The sequence below is a fragment of the Rana temporaria genome, chromosome 2 (assembly GCF_905171775.1).
Source record: "Rana temporaria chromosome 2, aRanTem1.1, whole genome shotgun sequence".
NCBI lineage: Eukaryota > Metazoa > Chordata > Amphibia > Anura > Ranidae > Rana > Rana temporaria.
In genome coordinates this window covers 217,673,631-217,693,239 of record NC_053490.1, presented here as the reverse complement: position 1 = coordinate 217,693,239, position 19,609 = coordinate 217,673,631, and the positions used below count along the sequence as shown (strand labels likewise).

At 46.2% G+C, this 19,609-nt stretch overlaps 1 protein-coding gene across 4 annotated transcripts in view; it reads right to left on the bottom strand.

Moving 5' to 3' along the window:
* TBC1D8 (TBC1 domain family member 8) overlaps nucleotides 1–19,609 on the bottom strand; it is a 149,558-nt gene that overhangs the window by 20,437 nt on the left and 109,512 nt on the right. For all 4 annotated transcript variants that reach the window (XM_040336436.1, XM_040336434.1, XM_040336437.1 and 1 more), the window contains one exon: nucleotides 5,162–5,230. In XM_040336436.1, the coding sequence (XP_040192370.1) occupies nucleotides 5,162–5,230 (69 nt within the window). The remainder of the gene's footprint in view (nucleotides 1–5,161; nucleotides 5,231–19,609) is intronic.

The window sequence follows — 19,609 nt, the reverse complement described above, 5'->3', positions numbered from 1 at the left end:
CATGGAATTACATAGTACACAGCGCCCTGCACAGAGGGAGCCAAGAGAGTCTAGTCAAATAATGATGTGTACCTTGAGTTTATTTAATAGCATTTAATGATTTTTGGAGTGGTAGAGTTTCTATATTTGTATGTTTTTCATGGTTTTGAATTAATTTATTGATTTGGTTGGCGGATAGCGCCGTTTCTGCTAGAGGTTCATTGTGTAACAATACAGAACAAGATCACTCACTTAAATGAAATATTTTTCTATAAAGCAAAAAAAAAAAAAACTCCATAAAAACACCAATATTTAAATTAAAAGTGAAATCCACACAACAATCTTGATAACCAGATGAGATCTTGAAAGCCTAGGACAGGGCAATAAAAATGTAACACCAAGCAAATACATAAATACACATTTGAAATGCATACAGGTTTGTCTGCCAAAGGATTTGTAATTCTTTTTAGTTTCACTGTAATCATGTACACACCCTTGGCACAATGCACTACCAAGAATGCTCTGTTACTTCCTGATTCACCTTCTGTTCCCCGGACAGAGGAGAGGAGAATGGTGAGGATTTGTGTCTAGTGAGCATGCTTTAGGCAGAGAGGTGTGATAGGTAGTTGCATTGCTAACTCAGGAAATACATTTGTCTCCTGCCTGCATATGCAGTGTGCCAGAGGCTTTACAAAGTTACCAATCCTTTTGAATATAAAATCAGTAAACATATCTGTATTTAAAATGCGCTTCTGTCTGTTTGCATGGAGTTCTGCTTTGATGTTACTAACATCAGAGCCTTCTCTCCACTCATCTAAAAATTGGTTCCATCACCTCTATTTCTCTCTGATGTTTGTGTCGGGCTATTTAGATGCCGGTGCAAGATCTCAGATTTCAATAGCAGAAGAGAACTGAGGGAAGGATGAAAATACATATTATAGCACTATAAAGAGACAGAACAGCTGGGGTGTATTACACCAGAATCATCTACTCCTTAACCTGAGTGTTCGTCATTACACCAACGCCTGTGTTGGTTGGAATGGACTTATACTGATGGGCAAATGCAGCTTCCTTTCAGGTATTACCAAACAGGGGTCGTGTTGATAAATGTCTATTCCATGGTTGTTATGGACAAAAAAGTGTAGTTTCAGATTTAAAAGTAGCGCTAAAGACAAAACTTTTTTTTCATTTTGGATACAGTAAGGAAGGGAGATTGTTCCTTTCAGGTTTTATTTTTTTTGTAATTTGGGGGAAGATTTACCTTTATTTCCTGTCCCATGGCCATAACAGGAAGAGAGAGGCAATCCCTCCCAAAGTGAAGGAATCCCTGGTTGCTACCAGGTTCACCAGCACCTGGTCCTCAGAAGATTTAATGCATTACCTGCATTGAGGTAAAAAAAAAAATTGTTGTCACCTAATTTAGTAATTCTTCTATGGAGTCAGCCTTATAGGAGAAGTCCAGCCTGAGCTTTTTAGGCTGGGCTTCTCCTCTAGGTCACAGGAGTACAATTTGTTTTGCACTCCTGTGACCTGTTTTCACTGCCATCAGTCGACTGCCAACTGACAGTCAGCATCACTATTGCTCAGGAGAAATGAAAACCGAGGCATTGGCGGTTTTTGATGGCTCGGTTCTCAGTGCAGAGTTGAGGATCTGGTATCGTTCTAAAATGAGGAAGAAAGGATTTCCCCATAATGGGCAGAAGGGAGACCACTGATTGGGATGAAGAAATCGCTTTCTATCAACCACTCAAACTCTTAAGGTTACTTTAGTGGGGTTAGGGAGGGAGGGAAAAGCTTTAGAGCCCCTATATACCAAGTTGCCAAGTTCTTTAAGGGAGCCCAGGATGGCCCCCTCCAGACAAACAGCAGCATTAGCTCTGGATTGTTCAAGCCACCATCTAACTGTTACCAGGATAGCCGCCCAGTAGTATATAATTAGGTTTGGTAGCACCCAGTGGCAGCCGTTCCATTAGGGGCGACACCCGCTCTTTCTACGTCACCCCCTATATGAGTAATGGACAGATTCATGCATAGCATGAATCTATCCACCACCGCCACTGCCACTCCCTATTCAGCGTCCGGCCCCTTTGAAGATGCCGGGCATCTGAATTTTTATTTTTAACCCCCGGATTAGTGCCATAGGCTCTAATAGGCTTTAAAATATGTGGGATTGTGGCGCAGAGCATTACGCTATGAGCCCATCCAGGTGTTACTACAGCAAATGAATATTCGCTGTTGTAACACTGATCCTCAATCTGGCCAATTAGATTGGCCGAAAAGAGAAGACTTCTGATTTCCCTCGGAGGAGAAGGGAGGAAATGGAAGCCAGAGCCATCACCCATAGAGAGCAGGCAACGGCTCTGAAGAGTTGATCTGGCTAAGCGAGGAGGAGATCCTTGCCACAAAATGGAGCCAACACAGCCATCCAGGTCTTTAAAAAAGGAGGCAGGAATCCACACTGGACAGTTTCTAAAGTCATAGTTGAATTTAGGCAGGCAAATCATCTTCAGTATATTTATGTGACCAAGGAGGTTAAAGCGGGAGTTCACCCATTTTTAAAAAGAAAAAAAATCTCCCCTTAGCTTCCTGCTCGTTCGGTCTAGGGGAATCGGCTATTTATATTAAAATATGATCCGTACTTACCCGTTTTCGAGCTGCATCTTCTTCCGTCGCTTCCGGGTATGGGTCTTCGGGAGCGGGCGTTCCTTCTTGATTGACATTCTTCCGAGAGGCTTCCGACGGTCGCATCCATCGCGTCACTCGTAGCCGAAAGAAGCCGAACGTCGGTGCGGCTCTATACTGCGCCTGCGCACCGACGTTCGGCTTCTTTCGGAAAATCGTGACGCGATGGATGCGACCGTCGGAAGCCTCTCGGAAGCCTGTCAATCAAGAAGGAACGCCCATTCCCGAAGCCCATACCCGGAAGCGACGGAGAGGATGCGTCTCGTAAACGGGTAAGTACTGCACATATTTTAAAATAAATAGCCGATTCCCCTAGTAATAACGAGCAGGAATCTAAGGGGGAAAAGTGCCCTCTAAGGGTGAACCCCCGCTTTAAGTGTTAAATTTGTCCATCTTGAGCACTGTTCCTTAAGTTGCATAAGTACAGGGAGAAAATTAATACAGTGGAAGGACCGCAGGTCTTGTGCAACATTGATCCTCAGATATTTAATCTCCTCTACCCACAGCAGGGGGGGTTCGAATTCCAGACACCCCAGCCTGTGGATCTATAGGCAAAAGGACCAACTTAGTCCAATTAATACGGACTTTGAGAACCATCCCAACTCATCGAAGGCCTCAAGGGCTGCCGGTAAGGAAGAGTTTACATCGTGCAGGTACAATAGCGTGTCATCCGCATAAAGTGAAATCTTCTCTTTCAAAGAGCCAACCCGAAGTCCCTCAATACGCTGGGAGCCTCAAACCAAGATTGCAAATGGCGCCAACGCAAATAGGCTAGGCAGCAGATGTCCCTCTCTGAAGGAAAAATAAGTCAGAAAAAGTGTTGGTGCCCAGCTACTGCAGGAATCTAGGGCCAAAGCCAAACCTCCTCAGGACCTCCCATAGGTACTCCCACGTCACAGAGTCAAATGCTTTCTCCGCATCTAAGCCATGATTTAAAAGCGTCTCAAACCATCCTCTGGCCCACTGTAGGGGATAGTTGAATTGCAACCAATAATGGAGCATGATCCAAGATACCTCTGGAGAGAATCTCAGCAGAAGTCACCTGCTGCAAAAGAGCAGGGGATGTAAAATCACTTTATTATCTTATGAACATTTGCATCAACTCTACTGAACTGGTCAGTAAAAGAGAACCGAATCCAAATTTTCTTTGTTTATGTATGTCTGACACAGCATAATATTCATTCTCCAAACATTTTGTTTGAAATAGAATCAGGTTGCGCAGACACCAGCTTATGATGTTAAAATGGAAATAAACCTCCACATGAATTGCCTCCCCCGCCCCTCTTTCGCACCGTTATCATAAAAGCTCCAGAAGGTGCGCATATGCATAGCTGTGGTCTTCCAGGTATTTAGAACCTGACAGAGACTGGCAGCATATACGTGTATGTGCAGAGGAATTTCTGCACATGCGCACAAACGCTGTTAAGCTTTTGTCAGACTGCCATTACGGCGGCAGGTAGTAATTCAATTAATTTTTATAGCACTGATCGCTATAAAAATGCCAATGGTCCCAAAAATGTGTCAAAAGTGTCCGCCATAATGTCGCAGTTCCGAAAAAAATAAAAAAATAATAGCTGATCGCCGCCATTACTAGTAAAAATAATAAAAATGCCATAAAAATACCCCCTATTTTGTAAACGCTATAACTTTTGCGCAAACCAATCAATAAACGCTTATTGCAAAAAAAATTACGAAAAATATGTAGAAGAACACGTATCGGCCTAAACTGAGGGAAAAAAATGTTTTTTTTTATATATTTTTTGGGGGATAATTATAGCAAAAAGTAAAAAATATTTTTTTTTCAAAATTATCGCTCTATTTTTGTTTATAGCGCAAAAACGAAAAACCGCAGTGGTGATCAAATACCACCAAAAGAAAGCTCTATTTGTGGGGAAAAAAGGACGTCAAATTTGTTTGGGACCAACGTTGCACGCCCGCGCAATTGTCAGTTAAAGCGACGCAGTGCTGAATCGCAAAAAGTGCTCTGGTCTTTGACCAGCAATATGGTCCGGGGGTTAAGTGGTTAAATCACACTAAGAATTTGTGAGATGAAACGCATGACAATATGTGCTTCATCTGGTGTATACTCCCTACTACATTACACTCATCTATTGGTATGAAAAAAAAAAGAAAAACTCAACTCATGTAATGACGGCATGCACTCCAATTCATGCATGTGCAGTACAATAATAATGCAAGCAGAGGCACAAACATCCTTGGCGGGCCAACACAGGGAAAAGGGGAGAAGCAGAGTGGGGGTGTGGACACAAGAGGCAGTGTGAAAAATACAATGTACAAACAGCACTCGTTTAGCTACATATTTTTACTTTGTGTGGCCAGTTTATAAAAAGGAAAAAGGGGAGGGGGTCAGCTTTAAGTTTCTTACGTGTTACAAATTAAACTATCTATACTACACATTGAACCTGCATAATAGTACATAAAACACTAGGAGTACTCATTTGCGGACCATGCGACAGGATTACGTTTCCTGCTGTCTCACCTTAAACATGTCATACAGATCTTCTAAATCTTCATGAGGAAATGAAACATCTGGTGCAACAACTCTAAGCTAAACAGTGGGAAAAAAAAAAAGATAGGGTGAGATCAACATTCATAAGTAATCAAAAATTAAATTGGCAATTACCATGATTTTAATAGTGGGAGAGATATAGGCAACTACTTTGGTCATTTACCTTTTCAATAAAAACAGTGCAAATAGCAATAATGAAATGCAAACTGTAGTAACTCTCTGTAGGCAACACATTAATCAAAGTCAGGACAATAAAAAGGAAAAAATACTGCACATGCACCAGGGACAGCTAAAATTATAATCAGCCATGTCCAGAGACACTCTATGGTCTAGGCATGTATGGTAAGCCACAAAAGGGCCTGTGGCAGGTTATTTGTAGTGCCTGGGGTCCTTTGCATTCCATGGTACTAAGATTAATAAGGCTGGGTTCACATCCGTGCGATGCACCACCGTACGTGCATTAATATTACCATGCATAGCGGTAGGGCAGTCCATTTATCAAATAAAGTTAATAAAAAACCTAATGGAGAGGGACCATGCATGAATAATTGTAACCAAGTATATTTATGGCTATACAAATCGACTCGGGTACAGGTGTCACAGAAATTACTTTATATAAATAAACACACAATTATACATGCATGGTCTTCCAATATTTCTGTTATTTTTAATGCCTTCATATGTAGGAACATATGTGGGATGGGAATATACTGGGGATCTGGTGTGAAAATATACTCATACTAGACCCCAGGGAATATAAGGACCACTAGCACTAAAAAAAAAAATTTTCTTGGGTAGTAAAGGTCCTCGACTTTAAAGGCATGGTGATTTTAAGGGAGGCCCTGCAAGTGTGTATGTATACATACATATATAATGTATGTACACACACACACATTTATTTTCCTGCCCCACAGCAGCATGTATACAAGGAGTGTGTATACAGGCCATTGTGGGGAAGGCCTCGGCTGCTTAGGAATGTCTTGTGTAGTGACAGCTTCCTGCCGGGAAAGCTTAGGTGGGTTCGGGCGAGGATCCGAGCACACCTGGGCTCATACCTCATTGCCACCTCTGAGGTGGAGAAGAGAAGGAAATCGTTTACACAACTGACCAGTCAGGTGCTTTAATCACACCTTTATAAAATAGGTCTGATAATTTCCTGACAGGATGTGCAAACTTTCTCTATGCCACATTAAGGGTGTTCCACCATACCACAAAGCACTTTAATGTGCCATATACACGCACCGGCCACTTTATTTGGTACACCTTGATAGTACCGGGTTGGACACCCTATTGCCTTCAGAATTGCCTAAACTCTTCGTGGCATAGATTTAGCAAGGTGTTGAAAACATTCCTCAGGCCAGGTTCACACTGGTAAGACAAACGCTCCAACATTGGGAGCTCATGTCGCATGACTTGTGAAAATCAATGTTTCCCTATGAGAGCCGTCTTAACTGGTCCGACACAAGTCGGTCCGACTTTGAAAATGCTCCCTGTACTACTTTGGTCCGACTTGATTCTACTTTGATTCTACTTCAGCCCATTGAATATCACTGAAGTTGGATCAAAGTCGGATCGTTGTCTTAACTCCTCCAACTTTGGCATGCAACTTGTGCTCTGATGATCTTGAAGGGGAACTCCACGCCCAAAAAACTAAAAATAAACGGCATGGGTTTCCCCCTCCAAGAGCATACCAGGCCCTTCGGTCTTGTATGGATTTTAAGGGAAACCCCCACGCCGAAAAGTCGTACACAGGTTTTTAAAGTAATTTACTAAGGCAGCTCCGGCGTCTCTTCCAACTTCTTTTCACCTCTCTGGCTCTTCTGCCTCCTCCGCTGATGTCTTCTGCCTCTGCCGGTTCTTCTACCCATTCTCTCCGGTTCTTCTCCCTCTGTCCACTGTCTTCTACCTCTGCCGGGTCTTTTCTGCTGTCTTTCTCTCTCTGTTGTTCTTCCGATGTTGACTCAATGCTCTCTCCTGCTCTAATGCTGGGTGCATTGTGTGCCACTACTTCTATTGGCATGGGGCAGGGTCACAAAAGGCCAGTCCCCTTATGACATCACCACACAGGGCACAAGGTCATAAGGGGAGGGCCTCCGATGACCCTGCCCCATGCCAATTTAAGTAGTGGCACACCGCGCATCCCCCCTGCACTTAGCAGGCTAGTGTGTTGGTGTGGCTCTCCCCCTTAACCTGCCACAATGAATGGACCAGGGATGGGATTGAGGGGGGATAGAGCTGGAATGGGATCAGGGGATGGACAGAGCAGGGATGGTATCGGGGTGGTAGATGAGCTGGGATAGGATCGAGAGAATGGATGGAGCCGGGATGGGATCGGCGGGAATGGATGAAGCGGGGATGGGATCAGGGGGAATGGATGAAGCCGGGATGGGATCGTGGGGAATGGATAAAGCCGGGATGGGATCGGGGGGAATGGATGAAGTCGGGATGGGATCGGGGGGAATGGATGGAGCCGGGATGGTTTGAGCAAGCATGGGATTGGGGGGAATGGATGGAGTCAAGATGGGATTGTGGTGGGATGGATGGAGCCGGGATGGGGGGGTGCATGGAGCTGGGATGGTATGGGGGGATGGATGGAGTCAGGATGGGATTGGGGGTGGGGTGGATGGAGCTGGGATGGTATGGGGGATAGATGGAGCTGGCATTGGATCGGGGGTGGATGTAGCAGGGATGGGATTGGTGTGGGGTGAATGGATGGAACTGGGATTAGATTGGGGAGATGGATGGAGCCGGAATGGTATGGGGGGATGGATGGAACTGGGATTGGATTGGGGGGTGGATTGGCCTGGGATTGTATGGAGGGGATGGATAGATATCCTCTCCCCCAAATCACTCCAAGTGAACTCTTTGCTTGTCCCCCCTCCCTCACCCTCTTCTTCATGCACCCCTTCCCCTCCAGGACTCACTTTTAGATTACACAGATGACAGACCTCAGACCAGCGCGCTCTCGGTACATGTGATGTGCGCCTCCTTCCCTCCTCTGACCTCCGTGCACAGGAAAACATCACAGCACAGGAGGAGGAGGGGCGGTTTCAGTTCGCTCCGCTCCACAGTGCACGGCACTGCACGCTGTGTGTGTGTGCCAGGCAGGCGGCAGCTGGGGAAAGGAGAGATGCCGGCTGCAATGCACAGTGGAGTGGATCGGAGCTTGCGGCGCGCGGGAACGGAGACACCCCGCACAAGCCGCGGGCATTGCGGCACTCTGATTTGCCGGGACTTCGGCTCGAGAATGGAAGTTGGAACATATTGCAGGCATGGTCCCGGCTAATCATCGAGGTTGCGATACAGGCAAATTAGGTGACCGCAAGGCCCCTGTGGGGGCGAGGCCTAAGGCCACTGCCAAATTTGCCTAATTGGAGAGCCGGGCAGAGGCAGAAGACAGCCGACAGAGGGAGAGACAGGGGAGAAAAACCAGACAGAGACAGGAGAAGAACCAGATAGAGACAGGAGAAGAACCAGATAGAGACAAGTGAAGAACCAGACCGAGACGAGAGAAGAACCAGACCGAGACGAGAGAAGAACCAGACCGAGACGAGAGAAGAACCAGACCGAGACGAGAGAAGAACCAGACCGAGACGAGAGAAGAACCAGACCGAGACGAGAGAAGAACCAGACCGAGACGAGAGAAGAACCAGACAGAGGCAGAAGACATCAGCAGAGGAGGCCGAAGAGCCGGAGAGGGGAGAAGAAGTCGGCAGAGATGCTGGCGATGCCTTAATAAATGCTGGCGCTGCCTTAATAAATTACTTTTAAAACCTGTGTACTGCGGATTTTTTTTTGACACTTTTGTTTTTTTAGGTGAATGGGTAGGGGTACGATGGAGCCCATACTTATTCACATAGGGTGGGGAGCCAGGATCTAGGTGCCAGGGTTGTCGGGAAGAGGCCCTTGTCCTCATCAATATGGGGACAAGGTGCTTTGGGGTGGGGGCACAGGGCACCCCTGCCCCAAAGAATCACCCCCCCCCATGTTGAGGGCATGCAGCCTGGTACAGCTCGTCCCCACCCCCTTTCCTGACCTGCCGGGTTGTGTGCTCGGATAAGGGTCTGGTATGGATTTTGGGGGGACCCCCACACCATTTTTTCGGTGAGGGGGCCCCCCTTAAAATCCATACCAGCCCGAAGGGCCTGGTATTCTCTTGGAAGGGGAACCCATGCCATTTTTTTTTTTAAATGTTGTGCGTCCCCCCTAAAGATTTATACCAAGCACAGTGCCCGGTATTGTCGGGGATCAAAGTCGAATCACTGTTCATTGAAGTCGGACGCATGTCAGACTTCAAGTTGCAGGGCAATGTTGTACCAGTGTAAACCCGGCCTAAGAGATTTTGGTCCATATTGTCGGCTCTACATCCATAATGTGAATCTCCCGTTACACCACATCCCAAAGATGCTCTATTGCAGTGTTTCTCAACCTTTTTTTGAGGTGAAGTACCCCTGCAGGCCTTAAACAATTTCCCAAGTACCCCTGTCTCGAGAAAGGCACTGATGAAGCGGCACTGATAGGGGGCATCGATGGGTGTGCATGCTGAGATGTGTAGTTCCTGAGCAGACACAGGAAGACAGGAAAGTGACGGACAGCACTCACTTTTTTTTCCTATCTGAAGTGTGCTGGCTATGTGCAGGATTGCAGAGTGGAGAGGAGATCAGGGAATCGCAGTAGGCATCATCCAGATGGGTTCTTTACACTTGGCAGGAGATCCGAGCCATGCTGGAGAGGGGGAGGAGTTGGGAGATGAGAGGACATGGGGCAGCCTACTGACCCTGGTCATTCAGTCCTGGCCGGGGAAACATCTTGCGGGCAGCATGATGGGCTCCATTACATTGACAGGACCCAGAGCAGCTGCTGCCAGGCTGAGACCACACACACACACACACACACACACACACACACACACACACACACACACACACACACACACACACACACACACTGGGCAGACCACTTCCCCTGTTGGTACCACAGTGCCGCGCTACAGCAAGCTGCCAGGGACTGTATGTGTGTGGGAGGCGGGACACACAGCACTGGGCGTACCCCCTGCCCTTGGTGCACGTACCCCCAGGGGTATGCGTACCACGGGTTGAGAAACCCTGCTCGATAGGATTACGTTTTAGTGACTGTGGAGGCCATTGGAGGACAGTGAGCTCATTGTCATGTTCAAGAAATCAGTTTCAGAGGGGCGTGGCTTGGACTCCACCGAGATGGCGGTGTGACTCCTGAGCTCCGGCTTACGGCGGACTTGTACAGCGGCTCACAGCGCACTGAGGCTCTATTTCTAGCCCTACACCTACCCTAATTGCAGCGGAACACTCGCCCACCAACGGGACGCAATGACGAGGAAGAGACAGGCAGAGCACCGGCCGAAAAAGCTGACGGACTTTTTCTCCTCATCGCCGCTGCCTCGTGGGCAAGATGGCGCCGGCGCTTCCTCCCTATCTGGATCCCGCAATGGTCGCTTTCAGGCCATCGCTTTGCCAGACCACCGAGACTCCCCTGAAGCTGGAGGGACACCACAAGTTCCTTCCCCGCTCAGCAGAAGCCCTGCAAAATCCCGTTTCAGAGCGGACGAATCTGACACCCAGCAGTGTGAGGTAAGATCCAACGCTGACTCACAGGAAGACACAAGGGAGCTCCCTGACTCCATAATTTCATTCCCCACACAACATCAGCCAGTCCTGGACACTACCCTTAAAGACATGCTCATCTCTTTAAGGAGCACTATTCATGGGGATATGATGTCTTGCATGAGGAAGTTTAGCACTGAGCTGTCAGCAGTGGGTGAAAGAGTTAGCCACATTGAAACCAAAATGGGGGAATACGCAACCACCATAAATGACTTAGTGGATGCTCATGATACAGCGGAGGAAGAACAAATGTGGATAAAAGCTAAATTAGCAGATTTAGAGGATAGGTCACGTAGAAATAACGTGAAAATACGTGGCATCCCAGAAACTGTGGCCCCCTCTAGTCTGCGCACATACGCCATGACCATGCTGACGGCCCTAATGCCTGATATCCCTGCTATAGAGCTGTCTATCGATAGAATACATCGGCTGCCTAAACCCTCCTTTATTCCAGAGAATGTTCCCAGGGATGTTCTCTTCAGAATGCACTTTTACCAGTCTAAAGAACGGCTGATGTCTATTACCCGCAAGGGGGAACATGGGGGTACTGACTACGCACCCCTACAGTTTTATGCCGACTTATCGCAGTTCACCCTGCAGCTTCGGAGGAATTTGAATACTATCACCAAAGCCCTGAGGAATCACAACATTGTATATAAGTGGGGATTTCCAACGAAGTTGATGGTGACCAAAGATGGAACTACGCATGTGATTACCTCCCCAGCCAAAGGCTTCAAACTACTTCAGAAATGGAAGATTCTCCACGAAGACAACTCTACTTCTACCAGCGCTAACACACCCGGCAGGGTGTCCCCTGATTGGCAACAAGTCTCTAAGACCCACTGAAATGACTGAATTCTCGGCCCAATATCATTGCCCTGTGCATATATTCTTTTGGCCCTATGGGGTCCCGCCTTGGAGCTCTACCACGATTAAGCTCCCCTGTATTTGAGCAGTATTTGCTGCACTCGGGTCGTTTCGGCCCTCCTTTTACAGTTCATATTTTATTTTATTTTCTGGTTTACTTTATGTTTGTGCTTCTTTTATAACCAATCTTGTTTTCAGGAACCGCACCATTCAGATTCTACAGTTTGCATCATCTCTAACCACCCAGCTGCAAGGGACTTGTGTCACCTCTACCTGAACTGGAGCAACGTTATCAGTCGAACAGTCTATCTTCTTGAATTATCTATGATGACAAGGGGTCGTGAGTACACAAGACCCCTGTTGATAACACTATATTACTTTGCTTGTAATGCCGGTTAAAATTTTATCGATCAATGCAAATGGTTTGAATCATCCTGTTAAGAGGGCGTCGCTCTGGCGGGAAGCTGACTCCTCGCGGTGTGACGTTCTCTGTGTTCAGGAGACCCACTTTCATAGTCATGCGCCACCTAAATGTACATACCGATCCTTTCAACATTACTTTTTTTCTAATATGGAGGCAAAAAAAAGGGGAGTAATGATAGCTGTCAGGGACACGGTTTCCTTTTCCTTGATTAAGGAATATTCTGATTCCTCTGGTCGCTATATAGTATTAATATGTGATATCAATGGTATTAGATACACGCTAGTGAATGTATATGTCCCAAACAAGAGACAGATTAAATTTTTAAATGGCCTCATGCGTAAGATCAGGGAATCCCTCCAAGGATCCCTGATATTATGTGGCGATCTAAATGTAGTTCCGGACCCAATGCTGGATTCCACCACGGTGCTCCAGGGGAAGGGCCCGACCCTAGCTAATTTCCTGCGATCTCATGATCTGTACGATGCGTGGCGCTGCACGCATGCTACCGAGAGAGATTACTCCTTTTTCTCACACAGGCATTGCTCATACTCGAGGATTGATCTGTTTCTATTGGATAAATGGCTGCTCACCAGAGTTGTACATACCAAGATTAACACGATCACGTGGTCAGATCACGCCTCTGTTCTCCTGACCCTAGGTGACAAATATCCTGATACTGCTGCCTTTGTGTGGAGAGCTAGCTCTTCCATCATTCAGGACACAGCCACCAAAGAAACGATCAGAGAACAACTAGAGGAGTATTTCCAGCTCAATTCTCAATCCACGGATAACCCATTCACACTCTGGAACGCTCATAAAGCCTTCATCAGAGGGGTGTTTATCCAGCTGGGTTCCAGGGCCAAGAAGCAGAAGCAACTAAAACTTACCACTCTCCTCAAAGACATAGACGCCCTTGACACTCTAAATAAATCCAATCCTAATGCATCCACAAGTGCCAGACTGGCAGACCTAAGACATGACCTCAAGCTCCTTCTCCTACATGACTTTGAAACCAAAGATAGATGGGCAAAAATGTCCTTCTACTCGACTAATAACAAAGCAGGCAAAGCGTTGGCCCGTTATTTACGAGGTCAGCGCTTTAAAACCAAGATTGCTCGCTTAACACATCCCAGGACCAAGAAACCGGTGTATGACCCTCAAAACATAGCAGACGCGTTCAGCGACTATTACAGCTCCCTATACAATTTAGACCAAGACTCCGCAACCTACCAACCGTCACTAACCGATATACAGAACTTTCTTTCCAAAATCCACTTACCCACTCTGACCCCAGAACAATCAAGTGACCTGAACTCCCCCTTCACACTGAACGAACTGGTGCAGGCTATAAAAACTCTCCCTTCCAACAAGTCCCCAGGCCCTGATGGACTCATAGGAGACTATTACAAGACCTTTCAAACAATCTTAGGGCCACATCTATTGAAGGTGTTTGATTTAGCTGCGACCTCGACGTCTTTTCCACCCGAAATGCTTGAGGCTCTGATTGTAACACTACCCAAACCTGGGAAGTCACCGGATGTACCTCAAAATTTTCGCCCAATCTCCTTACTGAATAATGACCTTAAGGTTTACGCCAAAATGATAGCCCTGAGATTAGTAGACGTTATACCCACTTTAATAGATCCGGACCAATCTGGGTTTACGAAAGGCAGACAAGCCTCGGACGCTACAAGGCGTTTAATCAATATCACCCACATAGCACGAACGACACGAACGCCTTCTCTGCTCCTAGCTTTGGATGCAGAGAAGGCGTTCGACAGGGTGCATTGGATGTACCTGAAATGCGCTTTGGAAAAATACGGCTTTGAAAAGCACTTATTATCAGCGATTTTGGCCCTGTACACGGTCCCGTCGGCCAAAGTTTATACGTCCGGAATGCTATCTAAACCCTTTAGAATCACGAATGGCACAAGGCAAGGGTGCCCACTATCACCCCTCATCTTCAATCTACTAATGGAGCCGCTTGCGGCTTCCATTAGACAAGCACCTGGAGTGCATGGGTTTACAATAGCAGGTAAAAAACACGTCATCAGCCTTTTCGCTGATGACGTTATACTGATGCTTACTAATCCGGTGACTTCCCTGGAAAGGGTTTCTTGTCTGCTTCGAGATTATGGTAAAATATCATACTACAAGGTGAATGAGACCAAATCTTTTATCTTAAATCTGGGTGTCAGTGTCGATGAGAAAATGATTATGCAAAATGCTTATCCTTATGTGTGGAATGACCACACACTTGACTACCTGGGGATCCATCTTACTGCCTATCCAGAGCAATTATTCACCGCCAATTATTTACCGTTAGTGGATAAGGTCAGGGAAGGAACAAAGGCGCTGAGCAAACATATTTTGTCATGGTCCGGTAGATTGGCCGCCTTCAAAATGCAGATACTACCACAGGTGCTGTACGTGTTTAGAACGGTACCAATACCGGTGAATAAAAAGTTTTTCGGGGAATTACAAGGTACTCTATCAAGATATATATGGGTGGGTAAAAGAGCACGTAGTGCATTTCACAAATTGTGCAAGAATAGGATGGCCGGGGGCATGGGAGTTCCCTCCTTTGCTGACTACCATCTAGCGGCTGTTTTAACACAAGCTAAAAGTTGGTTCCCAACCCAGACAACCCCAATATGGGGACCCCTTGAGCAAAACCAAGCGCCAGGACGGGACTTGGCAGCGCTTCTGCTGGCAAGCCCATTCCTCAAAAGCACACAAAGGACCTTAGCACCCCCTATGGTAGCTACTCTAGAGGCATGGAGGAACTTTGCCTCGGCGGAGCTACTTTCAATTCCTATGGTGGGTTTGGACATACCTATCTCCTCCTTAGCCTTAATAATACCCAATTTAAACCTGCAGAGGTGGACGATGGGAGGTGTACAGTGGATTTCTGATATTCTAGAGGAGGGGAAACTGAAACCCTTTCAGCAATTACAAACTACATACAATCTCCCTAGTTCGGAACAATTCAGCTTCCTTAGAGTACAGTCATTCCTCAAAAGTAAACAATATAAGCCCTATAAGATATTCTGGAAAACAAAAACATTTTTCACCTCTCAGAGAAGCAAGAGTAAGGGTATAACATTAATTTACAACCTACTTAACAACAAAGATATCTTTGTTAAGAGCAACGCCTTAATGGCATGGGAAAGAGATCTAGGTGGTCCCTATGTGGACGACCAATGGCTCAAAGCACTACGATACACACTCTCAGCCACCAAAAGTGCCAACTTATGGGAACTTTATCACAAGGTTACTCAAAGGTGGTACCTAACTCCATCCAGACTCGCTAAGTTTGGTCATGAAGAATCTCCACTTTGCTGGAGACAGTGCTCACAAGTGGGATCACTGTTTCATATTTTATGGGCATGTGGGAAATTGGCTGGATTCTGGAGTAGCATATTTGCAATTATGCGCCAGGTTACGGGACTCGCTGTACACCTCTCACCTTCCTTAGCCATATTACACCTGGGCATAGAGGACTTTCCTCCTCCTTTTAGGAAATGCATCATACATCTCCTACTGGCAGCCAAGTTGGTCATACTGAGACTTTGGAGATCCAATGTGAGCCCCAAGGTAGAAGATGTGGTTAAAACCGTGTCTTTGCACTTCATGTATGAACGCATGCTAGCCTATTCGGAGGGCAGAATTACCACATTTCTTACTCAATGGCAGTCCTGGGTGGATTGGTACGACACTAACAAACTCCTATATTAAGAACGGTTATAGTATTAAAAACTGATAAATAAGTTGTAAATCTAGTTCAAGGCGAAGTGCTGGTTCCTTCCTTTTCCTTTTCCTTATTTTATCTTATTTTATTTTATTTTTCGTTATTTTTGGCTATTTTTGGCTTCCTTTGTTAAATTTGTAACCACGGAGTATGTTGCTCCATGTTCAACATTACAGTTTAAATCTCTTATATGAGTAGCATACAAATGTTCGTGGAGAGTATTGTTGCATACACTATGCAGCAATTTTGAGAGCATGTGCAGCTTGGAGGGTATAGGCCCGATTCCACAGGTCACAGCAAGTACCTAAGGGGTGACCTCTGGAAGATGGGTCCCAAGGCACGTCTATGTGTTACCCGCTGAATCGTAGAATTGCATTCCCAAAGCTGTACTCTTATTTTGTATTGTATAATACGGATGTCTACTTCTGTTGGACTTTGGACATCCGCGTGTACTAACATATGTATACCCACGACATGTTTTCCATGTATGTTTATACCGTATAAAACAATAAAAAACTATTGAAATTAAGAAATCAGTTTCAGAGGATTTGAGCTTTGTGACATGGTGCATTATCCTGCTGGAAGAAGTAATCGGAAGATAAATGGATGGACATGGTCAGCAACAATGCCATGGTAGGCCGTGGCATTTAAACGATCATCAATTGGTACTAAGGGGCCAAGAAAATATCGCCCACATCACCATCACTAGCCTGAACCGCCGATACAAAGCAAGATGGATCCATGCTTGCATGCTGTTTACACCAAATTCTAACCCTACCATCTGAATGTCGCAGCTGAATTTGAGACTCATCAGACCAGACAATGTTTTTCCAATCTTCTATTGTACAATTTTGGTGAGCCTGTGTGCATTGTGGCCACGGCTCTTTAACCATGTGATCGGCTGTGTCCAATCACAGCAGGTCAAATGTAAATACGGAAGTGCCATTAATTGGCTCTCCTTGTGTGGCGAGGAGTGCCGATCAGCAGCATCTCCTCGCAGGTAAAAAAATATGTGCATTTATTGCACCTGCAATCAGCAGGGGGAGAGTGGGTGCATGCTGAACACTTTACATGTTACACCCTAAATACGGCAGGAACTTAGCCTTTAGAAGTTTAAATTGAAGTAGAAAAGTTAGCGCTACAGAGCCAACAAACTTATCTATTGGCTGTTTAAGGACTTTGCGGTTGTCGGCTTGTAGTTCTCAATGAACTAACATCGCTCTGGAGTGCCGTGGTGATTCATTGATTCTTCCTGTCAGATTGTATCTGCTTTCCCATACGGGATGTGCAGGCACACAGATACTCTGACAGATCTGGAGGTAACCTGCATGGCACTGGCAATCTGCTGATCGCTGGTGCAATGCTTTACAGGCTCCAAAGAAATAAATACATAAATGCACATTTTTGTGTACCTGCAAAAACAATGTACTTTCCACAAGGCCAAGGTAGGCTACGATTACCTGGTATAGATTCCTCCCCTCTGATCCATGACTGACACACATTCCCCACCGCCATCCCTCAATATTATCTCCCATAATGCCCAGGGCCTTAATTCCCCCGTCAAACGCAGGAAACTCCTCCAACTCTATACACACGGATATCCTCTTGCTGCAGGAGACACACTTCCCGTCCAACTACAAACCCACATTCCTCCATCAGCGTTATCCCCAATTTTTTCTATCATCGGCAGATAACAAAACAAAAGGGGTAGCCATTTGTTTTGCTAGACATATCAATCTCTCTCTGTTAGAGACGATAGTGGACCCACAGGATCTCTATATCCTGGTCTCTGGCCATATAGACGGGGAACTATACACATTTGTTTCTTACTACACCCCTAACAAGGGACAAAGACCCTTTTTTGAATCCTTACTACGCAAGCTGCAACCTCACTTAAAGGGAACGGTCTTCATGGGCGGAGACTCTAACACAGCTTTTGACTTCTCGCTTGATAAATCGGCAGACGGTAAATCTAAACCTAAGCGCCCTTCCAAACAGAGTTCTAAAATAGCCAAACTCCTTCACTCTGCAGGGTTAATAGATGTCTGGCGAGAAGCCAACCCACGTACGAAGAACTACACACATTTTTCAGCGGCCCACAACTCCTTTGCCAGGATCGACCACATTTTCATCCACGCCATGACAATTCCTCTAATCAGTAACTCCAGGATCGTAGATTCCCCCCCTCTCAGACCACTCCATGGTCACTTTGACAACAGAGACCTACGGGTTCAAGAAACCCACCCCGCTGGCGTCTGAGAGAGTCGCTTTTGAGCGACCCGACACAATGCTCCTTACTGGAGGACGCCATAAAGGAATACTTTCTTATTAACGCGACGAGGTATCTCCATCTACGGTCTGGGCGGTGCATAAGACGGTTATCAGAGGGAAACTTGATACAGTTAGCTGCTAAACTCAGAGCGGAACATAGGGCAGACACACTTAAACCTACAGAGGAATTTCGCACGTTGATAAAAAAAATCACAAACGCCATCCCACGACTGAATCTCTCGCTCGGCTAGACAAAGCTCGCTCCCTCCTTGACCTCTCCCTGACGACTGCGGCCGAACAACACCTTTGGTGGACCGGGGCTAAATTTTACTCCCAAACTGACAGGATAGGCTCCCGTCTGGCCACCAAGCTGAGTCCCAAACAGCGCTCGCTAGCCTTCCCTAAAATCCGGGCAGCCACAGGGGAACTGATGAAGAACCCGACTAAAATTATGGACGCTTTCTTACGGTTCTACTCTGACCTATACAAACCTGCCCGTTCTCTCCCCAGCTCGACACAGATTTTTTTTTGGGATGATCATAGGGATCTCCTAGAGGGTCCATTCAGGTTTTGGTTACCATTAATGCCCTTAAACTAGGTTCTTCCCCAGGACCGGATGGCTTCTCCACCGGTTACTATAAGAAATTTGGTGCTCATCTGGCCCCTCACTTGACGCGGATGTTCAACTCTCTCAGGGATGGAGCCCTTTTGGGTGCGGACTTAAATTCTGCTTATATCTCAGTGATTCCAAAACCGGATAAGGACCCTAGCAAGGTGTGTAAATATCGCCCCATTTCCCTGATTAACAATGACATTAAAATGATGACAAAAGTTTTAGCAAACAGATTATCAAGTTTCATCTCCTCATATGTTCACAAAGATCAGGTGGGCTTCATCCCTGGGAGACAGGGAACAGATCAGACGAGCCATTGATGTTATCTCCCTACTTAAATCGCAATGGGATGGGGGATCACCACAGAAAGGTTTCTTGCTGTCTATAGACCTACACAAAGCCTTTGATTCAATAGATTGGGAGTACTTGACTGGCGTACTGAAGAGATGGGGCTTCGGCCCTAGTTTCCTTAGCCTTATCAAGTCACTTTACTCAAGCCCCTCTGCACAGGTACGCTTAATGGACTCCTTCCCCATAGGCAGGGGAACCAGACAGGGGTGTCCGCTCTCCCCTTCGCGGTGGCCATCGAGACGTTAGCAGTGGCATTGAGATCAAATCCTGACATTAAGGGGGTGACATGTGGGCCACAGGAACACAAATGCGCTCTATACGCTGACGACCTCCTGCTCTTTGTCACCTCTCCCCTAACTTCCACCCCAATTATACTTAAGACACTACGGGTTTTCAGTAAGACTTCCGGATTGCAAGTTAATTTGGGCAAATCATTAGCTATGAATATCTCCGTCCCCCCGGATCTGCTTAAACAACTCTCCAGTAATTTCACCTTCACTTG